This window comes from Salvelinus sp. IW2-2015, linkage group LG15 (assembly GCF_002910315.2).
Source record: "Salvelinus sp. IW2-2015 linkage group LG15, ASM291031v2, whole genome shotgun sequence".
In the NCBI taxonomy this organism is placed as follows: Eukaryota; Metazoa; Chordata; class Actinopteri; order Salmoniformes; family Salmonidae; genus Salvelinus; species Salvelinus sp. IW2-2015.
The window spans coordinates 228,283-237,314 of NC_036855.1; the positions used below are offsets into that span (position 1 = coordinate 228,283).

The 9,032-nt window shown below is 42.3% G+C and overlaps 2 protein-coding genes across 2 annotated transcripts in view; both read right to left on the reverse strand.

The window, feature by feature from the left end:
- LOC139028761 (uncharacterized) overlaps positions 1 to 578 on the reverse strand; it is a 7,501-nt gene extending 6,923 nt beyond the window's left edge. Inside the window, exon 1 of the mRNA XM_070446852.1 lies at positions 377 to 578. Within this exon, the coding sequence (XP_070302953.1) occupies positions 377 to 578 (202 nt within the window). The remainder of the gene's footprint in view (positions 1 to 376) is intronic.
- A 4,327-nt stretch (positions 579 to 4,905) lies between these two features.
- On the reverse strand, positions 4,906 to 8,404 carry LOC139028762 (protein-lysine 6-oxidase-like). The gene is made up of 3 exons (XM_070446853.1): positions 7,550 to 8,404; positions 7,290 to 7,398; positions 4,906 to 4,966 (listed from the first exon to the last, which is right to left on the reverse strand). Exons 1-3 carry the CDS (start codon positions 8,202 to 8,204, stop codon positions 4,906 to 4,908), a joined length of 825 nt encoding a protein of 274 aa, XP_070302954.1. The 5' UTR covers positions 8,205 to 8,404.
- Between the last annotated feature and the right edge of the window lie 628 nt (positions 8,405 to 9,032).

Consider the following 9,032-nt stretch of genomic DNA (forward strand, 5'->3'; position numbering starts at 1 on the left):
GAAGAAACAACACCTATTGCATGCTGTTTAATGGGCTGGTATTATAGTGGAGCATAAAGTGATGATCACAGGATGTATTCCAAATGGCACCCTATTCACTATATAGTGCACTACTTTAGACCAGAGCCCTATGGAACCCTATTCCCTATATAGTGCACTACTTTAGACCAGAGCCCTATGGAACCCTATTCCCTATATAGTGCACTACTTCTGACCAGAGCCCTATGGACCCTGATAAAAAGTAGTGCACTATATAGTGAATAGGGTTCCATAGGGCTCTGGTCTAAAGTAGTGCACTATATAGTGAATAGGGTTCCATAGGGCTCTGGTCTAAAGTAGTGTACTATAATAGGGAATAGGGTTCCATGTGGGATACAGATACAGTCATAACAGACCTGAGTGTGAGACGTGCAGGCGAAGCGTCTGTAGTATCCCGGGTCACATGACGTGTCCTCCAAACAGAAGCTAGCCTTGTGTCCCTCGGCCACGCTTCTCTCTGAGCCGGGCTCCAGCAGCTCGTACAGGCTGAACTCGTCCATGCTGTGGAAGTGACTGGGATACGAGGCACGTATTCTCATCAATGACCAGACCACACACACAGAGACTCTAATGCACTGCTTTCAATGTTGGTATTGCTAGCGTAGTAATAACCTATACACACTAGTCTGTTGAGAGCCCTCTCCGCCACACCACATGCCTGTGAAACTGTACAGGCTTATAGAAGCCTGTCTTAAAGGGATAGTTACATCAAAATATATATTTTTTGTATTTTGTTCATTAGTCCACTGTTAATACAATTCCCCAATATGTTAGCGGGCAAGTTTTCAAGAAAGAGCAAAAAACTGATGATTTTTGCATCATATGACACTGACTATCTGCAGTCTACTGACGCAATGACAACAGATATAATTTTTTAAGGCAAACTGAACCATTTTAATGTCGACCGCCATATCTTACAAATGTTGTATAAATCTGTCCTGCAGAGAGTGCTGTCCTTTAGTCTGATGTTCTATAAATCTGTCCTGCAGAGAGTGCTGTCCTTTAGTCTGATGTTGTATAACTCTGTCCTGCAGAGAGTGCTGTCCTTTAGTCTGATGTTGTATAAATCTGTCCTGCAGAGAGTGCTGTCCTTTAGTCGATGTTGTATAATCTGTCCTGCAGAGAGTGCTGTCCTTTAGTCTGATGTTGTATAAATCTGTTCCTGCAAGAGTGTGCTGTCCTTTAGTCTGATGTTGTATAAATCTGTCCTGCAGAGGTGCTGTCCTTTAGTCTGATGTTGTATAAATCTGTCCTGCAAGAGTGTGCTGTCCTTTAGTCTGATGTTGTTATAATCTGTCCTGCAGAGGTGCTGTCCTTTAGTCTGATGTTGTATAAATCTGTCCTGCAGAGATGTGGCTTCCTTAGTCTGATGTTGTATAAATCTGTCCTGCAGAGGTGCTGTCCTTTTAGTCCGATGTTGTATAAATCTGTCCTGCAGAGAGTGCTGTCCTTTGGTCTGATTGTTGTATAATCTGTCTGCAGAGAGTGCTGTCCTTTGAGTCTGATGTTGTATAAATCTGTCCTGCAGAGAGTGGCTGTCCTTTGGTCTGATGTTGTTATAAATCGTCCTGCAGAGTGTGCTGTCCTTTAGTCTGATGTTGTATAAATCTGTCCTGCAGAGAGTGCTGTCCTTTAGTCTGATGTTGTATAAATCTGTCCTGCAGAGTGTGCTGTCCTTAGTCTGATGTTGTATAAATCTGTCCTGCAGAGGTGCTGTCCTTTGTCTGATGTTGTATAAATCTGTCCTGCAGAGTGCTGTCCTTTAGTCTGATGTTGTAATAAATCTGTCTGCAGAGGTGCTTGTCCTTTAGTCTGATGTTGGTATAAATCTGTCCTGCAGAGAGTGCTTCCTTTAGTCTGATGTTGTATAATCTGTCCTGCAGATGTGCTGTCCTTTAGTCTGATGTTTGTATAAATCTGTCCTGCAGAGTGTGCTGTCCTTTAGTCTGATGTTGTATAAATCGTTCTGGCAGAGTGTGCTGTCCTTTAGTCTGATGTTGTATAATCTGTCTGCAGAGGTGCTGTCCTTTAGTCTGATGTTGTATAAATCTGTCCTGCAGAGAGTGCTGTCCTTTGTCTGATTTTGTATAAATCTGTCCTGCAGAGATTTTTTTATGCTGTCCTTTAGTCTGAATGTTGTATAAATCTGTCTGGCAAGTGTGCTGTCCTTAGTCTGATGTTGTATAAATCTGTCTGCAGAGAGTGCTGTCCTTTGTCTGATGTTGTTAAATCTGTCTGCAGAGAGTGCTGTCTTTAGTCTGATGTTGTATAAATCTGGCAGAAGTGCTGTCCTTTAGTCTGATGTTGTATAAATCTGTCCTGCAATGCGAGTGGCTGTCCTTTAGTCTGATAGTTTATAAATCTGTCCTGCAGAGGTGCTGTCCTTTGGTCTGAGTGTTATAAATCGTCCTGCAAGAGTGCTGTCCTTTGGCTGATTGTTGTATAAATCTGTCCTGCAGAGGTGCTGTCCTTTAGTCTGATATTTGTATATACTTCCTGCAGAGAGTGCTGTCCTTTGTTCTGATGTTGTATAATCTGTCCTGCAGAGAGTGGCTGTCCTTAGTCTTGATATGTTGTATAAATGCTGTCCTGCGAGAGTGCTGTCCTTTGTCGATGTTGTATAATCTGCTCTGCAGGATGTGCTGTCCTTTTCTGATATGTATAAATATCTGTCCTGCAGAGAGTGCTGTCTTTATCTGATGTTGTATAAATCTGTCCTGCAGAGAGTGCTGTCCTTTAGTCTGATGTTGTATAATCTGTCCTGCAGGAGTGCTGTCCTTTAGTCTGATGTTGTATAAATCTGTCCTGCAGAGAGTGCTGTCCTTAGTCTGATGTTGTATAATCTGTCCTGCAGAGAGTGCTGTCCTTTAGTCTGATGTTGTATAAATCTGTCCTGCAGAGAGTGCTGTCCTTTAGTCTGATTGTTGTATAAATCTGTCTGCAGAGAGTGCTGTCCTTTAGTCTGATGTTGTATAAATCTGTCCTGCAGAGTGTGCTGTCCTTTAGTCTGATGTTGTATAAATCTGTCCTGCAGAGAGTGCTGTCCTTTAGTCTGATAGTTTGTTAAATCTGTCCGCAAGAGTGGTGCTGTCTTTAGTCTGTGTTTGTATAAATCTGGTCCTGCAGAGAGTGTGTCCTTTAGTCTGATATGTTGTATAAAATCTGTCCTGCAGAGAGTGGCTGTCCTTTAGTCTGATATGTTGTATAAATCTGTCCTGCAGAGTGTGCTGGTCCTTTAGGTCTGATATGTTGTATAACTGTCCTGCAGAGAGTGCTGTCCCTTTAGTCTGATTGTTGTATAAATCTGTCCTGCAGTCTTCTTGAGAGTAGTGCTGTGCCTTTAGTCTGATGTTGTATAAATCTGTCCTGCAGAGAGTGCTGTCCTTTAGTCTGATGTTGTATAAATCTGTCCTGCCAGAGAGTGCTGTCCTTTAGTCTGATGTTGTATAATCTGTCCTGCAGAGAGTGCTGTCCTTTAGTCTGATGTTGTTAAATCTGTCCTGCAGAGATGTGCTGTCCTTTGGTCTGATGTTGTATAAATCTGTCCTGCAGAGTGTGCTGTCCTTTAGTCTGATGTTGTATAAATCTGTCCTGCAGAGAGTGCTGTCCTTTGGTCTGATAGTTGTATAAACTGTCCTGCAGAGTGTGCTGTCCTTTAGTCTGATGTTGTATAAATCTGTCCTGCAGAGTGTGCTGTCCTTTAGTCTGATGTTGTATAAATCTGTCCTGCAGAGAGTGCTGTCCTTTGGTCTGATTGTTGTATAAATCTGTCCTGCAGAGTGTGCTGTCCTTTAGTCTGATGTTGTATAAAATCTGTCCTGCGAGAGTGCTGTCCTTTGGTCTGATATGTTGTATAAATCTGTCCTGCAGAGTGGTGCTGTCCTTTAGTCTGATGTTGTATAATCTGTCCTGCAGAGTGTGCTGTCCTTTAGTCTGATGTTGTATAAATCTGTCCTGCAGAGAGTGCTGTCCTTTGTCTGATATGTTGTATAAATCTGTCCTGCAGAGTGTGCTGTCCTTTAGTCTGATTGTTTATAAATCTGTCCTGCAGAGTGTGCTGTCCTTTAGTCTGATGTTGTATAATCTGTCCTGCAGAGAGTGCTGTCCTTTGGTCTGATATGTGTATAAATCTGTCCTGCAGAGTGTGCTGTCCTTTAGTCTGATGTGTATAAATCTGTCCATGCAGAGGTGTTGTCCTTTGGTCTGATATGTTGTATAAATCTGTCCTGCGCAGAGTGTGCTGTCCTTTGGTCTGAATATTGATGTTCAGATAACATGCGAGTGCAAGACCAAGTCAAGCTTCAGCGCTTGATCAAGACTACAGGAGGATAATTGTATAGATCAAGAATCAGCTCCAAACTGTACACAAAAGTCATCCTCCTAAAACGTGAAAGCATTTTACAGGACAGTACATCATCCCCTTCACTCAAAAAGTCATCCTCCTAGAAACTTGAAAGCATTTTACAGGAAGTACTCATCCTCTTCACTCAAAATTCAGTCAGAACAGCAGCTATCGGACAAGGGGAAGAGACTTCTTCAATAGAAATTTTTAACAGACAGATATGGGGACTGTTTTATTCCAACAGCCCGTAGGCTGTATAATAGTCTGTTGGTCCCTCCAGAATACACCATATTGCACATTAAATGTGTAGCTATAGAAATGTGAATGAATTATTTTCTGTAGTTTGTTTACGTACCGTCTTTTTAACCACATGTCCAAATGAAATCCCCCCCCCCCCCCCAGGTGGATTCTGAATCTATTTATACCGTTTATGTATCAATATCAATACTCACTGATGGCAGCTTGTGCCATTCCCAGGCATAGCGAGGTTTGCTGGGCAGGAAGTCAGCAGTGCCCTGGTTTCTTCACGCGCTTGGGAGGACCGCAAAGCACCCGGGTGTCGTAGTCGGGCACGCCTGAGCAGAACTGTCCAGTCACAGGGAGAAAAACGTCCTTGAGACATTCCAATAGTTATCATGTGAATTGCACTATATCTCTTCATGTATCAATTCTTTTTCTTTTGTTTACAACTTTTGATTCCAGGGACTCTAGTCCTATCATTCTAGACCCATAGTCTTTCATGATTAACTAAATAATTAATTTAATATAAATTGCATTCCTAAATGTCCTTTTGAAACTGCGAAGGAAAAATGGAGTCTGGCGCTGTCGGTTACTACTGTAATGAATATAAAGTCATGCTACTCTAGGTTAATGTAATACGTGGCAGAACCATAATGAATATACAGTACATGCTACTATGGTTTAACTACTGTAATGTGTGGCAGAACCATAATGACATCAGTACATGCTACTATAGGTTTAACTACTGTAATGTGTGGCAGAACCATAATGCTATACAGTACATGCTACTATAGGTTTAACTACTGTAATGTGGGCAGAACCATAATGAATATACAGTACATGCTACTATAGGTTTAACTAGCTGTAATACGTGGCAGAAACCATAATGAATATACAGTCATGCTACTATAGGTTTAACTACTGTAATGTGTGGCAGAACCATAATGATATACAGTACATGCTACTATAGGTTTAACTACTGTATGATGTGTGGGCAACCATAATGAATATACAGTACATGCTACTATAGGTTTAACTACTGTAATGTGTGGCAGAACCATATATGACTATACAGTACATGCTACTATAGTTAACCTACTGTAATACGTGGCAGAACCATAATAAATATACAGTACATGCTACTATAGGTTTAACTACTGTAATGTGTGGCAGAACCAATAATGACTATACAGTCCATGCTACTATAGGTTATAATTACTTTGTGAGACAAATTGGTGACGTACACCATAATGAAACTATACAGTGACATGATCGGACTATAACATTGTAAACCATATTTAACTAGCTGTAATAACGTGGCACAACATAATGACTATACAGTACATGCTACTATGAGGTTTAACTGCTGTAATACGGGCAGAACCATAATGAATATACAGTACATGCTACTATGAGTTTAACTACTGTAATGTGTGGCAGAACCATAATGACTATACAGTACATGCTACTATAGGTTTAACTACTGTAATACGTGGCAGAACCATGACTGAGTGATACACTCCCTGCTCTCTCAACACATGTAACCACCAGAGACCAGGGTCAATCCCTGGTAGACCCTAACAACTTCCTCACCATAGCTATATCCTATTGTATTTTTAAATAAAGAATTGAAAATTTTAAACCACTGTATCAGAGCCTTCTTTACTTGGAGTTCAGCATACACATCTAAAGCTGAGTCATTTCATGTCTGGACTTGGTAAAAAAAAACCTAGCTATATTACACTGGGTGTACAAAAACATTAAGAAGCCTTCGCCAAGCCTCCCGAGTGGTGCAGTGGTCAAAGGCATTGCATCGCAGTGCTTGAGGCTTCAATACAGACCTGGGTTCGATCAGGCTGTGTCATACCGGCTGTGACCGGGAGTCCCGTAGGGCGGCCCACCATTGTCCGGGTTATGGAGGTTTGCTTGGGGGGCGGGGGGGGGGGGGGGTGCTTTACTTGTCTACATTGTGCTCTAGCGACTCCTTGTGGCCGCCGGCGCTCTGCAGTTTGATTTTGGTCGTCAGTTGTACAGCGTTTCTTCCGACACATTGGTGCGCCTGGCTTCCGGGTTAAACGAGTGTTAAGAAGCGCGGTTTTGCGGGTCATGTTTCGGGGGACCTTCGCCTCTTCCGAGCCCGTTGGGAAGTTACAGCATTGAGACAAGATCGGAATTGGATAATAAAAAATACAAATAACAACATTTAAGAACCCTTTGCCCTCAAAACAGCCTCAATTAATCGGGGCATGGACTCTACAAGGTGTCAAGCTGGCTGCAAGTCCATTGGGTAGTGGACCATTGTTAAAACACACGGGAAACTTGAAGCATGAAAAACCCAACAGCGTTGCAGTTCGTGACACTCAAACCGGTGCGCCTGGCACCTACTACCATACCCCATTCAAAGGCACTTAAATTCACCCTCTGAATGGCACACATACACAATGAATGTCTTAATTGTCTAAAGGCTTAAAAATCCTTCTTTAACGTGTCTCCTCCCCTTCATTTACACTGATTAAAGTGGATTTAACAAGTGACATCAATAAGGGATCATAGCTTTCACCTGGATTCACCTGGATTCACCTGGTCAGTTTGACATGGAAAGAGCAGGTGTTCTTAATGTTTTGTACACTCAGTGTAGAGTGGAATGGTCACTGCAGTATGAGAATACCTTGCCAGGCAACCTTCCTCGGCTGCACATCTCAGATTGTACATGGACGCCCTCTGGATATAGGAGGAGACTTGAATATAGTATGGATCTGGCACCAAGTCAGGGAGACCTGTCAATCATGTAACAAATGCAATATTATTAAGTAGCCTAAAGCAAGCTGTTAAAAAAAATGAATTGGAATAAAATGCCTTACAAATGTGAGAGAGAGAAAAAAAACGCATTTAAAAAGTGAATTACTGGAAGGGAAATATTGCTCTTACCTCCGTGTTGATGATAACTTGTGCCATAACCATGCGGCTCTCTGCTTCTGGCTCTAGGTCTGTAGTAAGCGTCATAATAATTATAATAGGGGTTATAGGGATTATAACCAATGGATTTATAGGGGTTGTTCGGGTCATCTCCAACCATCATATCCTCTCTTCTCAAATTGGTCAGTGGTGGAGAGTTAGTAGATGTGGGTTTGTCGTCGGTGGGATTTGATCCATCGCCTGCATCATGGCCAGGTCTTGAAGCAGTCTCCCGGTTCTCTTGGGGTCTTTCATGTCTAATCGCCCCATTAGGACGTCGACGCGCGGTGCGTAATTGCACACCCGGCGCTGGCCGCCTTGGAGAGCCTCTTGGCGCAGGGTATCTGTGCACATTCGTCTTTTCAGCCGTCTCATTATTGTTGTTGATAACGACAACTATGTGATTCCGTTGAGCTGGACCTGTTTTTCGGTCTCTTCGTCCCGATGGCTGATATTCAGAACCGTGGCTAAGTATACTAAACACCTGCCCGTTGTGTTGCCATGGCATTCTCTGCTTTAAAGATGCTGGTGGCGAAGCATCCTGCGTAAGAACTGTTTGCAGTGTGCAACTGAGGATGCATAGCTGTGTCAACGACAATAAACAGGCTTCAAAGCCAAAACCCCTCATTATACTAATCGAATGAGTGAATGATATATCCACATGGAAACAAAAAAAAAGATATATAATATAATTTGTTAGGAAGCAGAATTTGGAGAATGTTCTCTCACTAACCGAGCAGAATCAAATTGAGGCCTGTAGCGAGAGGAACTGTTGCTCAGGCCATGTCGCATCTTGAACGCGCAGTGTGCAGTGTGATGGAGGCGTGTGAGTTTTAAAGTTTCTGTAACAGTTACACAAGTGACATCCGCATGCGCGCTGCCGAGGAAGTGGAAGTGGTTGGCATTAGCACGGGCACGTCACGTCCCATTAATTCATATAACAATAATGGTGTCAGTGGTGAAATATACATCCGGTTTTATAATACTAAGTATTGCCTTACAATAAATGTTGTTCTGCGTATTCACAGTGAACAAAACTTCTCTACATTATAAAAAAAAATGAGTAGTTTTGCTTTTCAAATATTTCAGAAGATTTGTTTCTTTGTTTTATCTCTCTCAATGCCTTTCACCCTTTTTAGTGAGATATAATTTGTGGTGTTCCCTAACACACCAAGTAGTTCTTGGCTGCCCTGGAACGGTGAGTTGGTCCAAACCTTGATGGTTATGCGTTGTCTTCGTTTGCTTTACTGATCTGGTAGGCCTGTGACACTTTGCTGTTATAGCAACACATGACCTTCTCTTAGTCCTTGATACCATTTTTGGTATTTAGGTTACCTTTAAATAAATTATTCAGTAGGCTAAGTATCATGGGTTACCCCCCTCATAACAAGTGAACCTGGGTGCCATCAGAGGTTAGCCCCCCATAAAACGTGAACCTGGTTGCCACAGAGGTTAG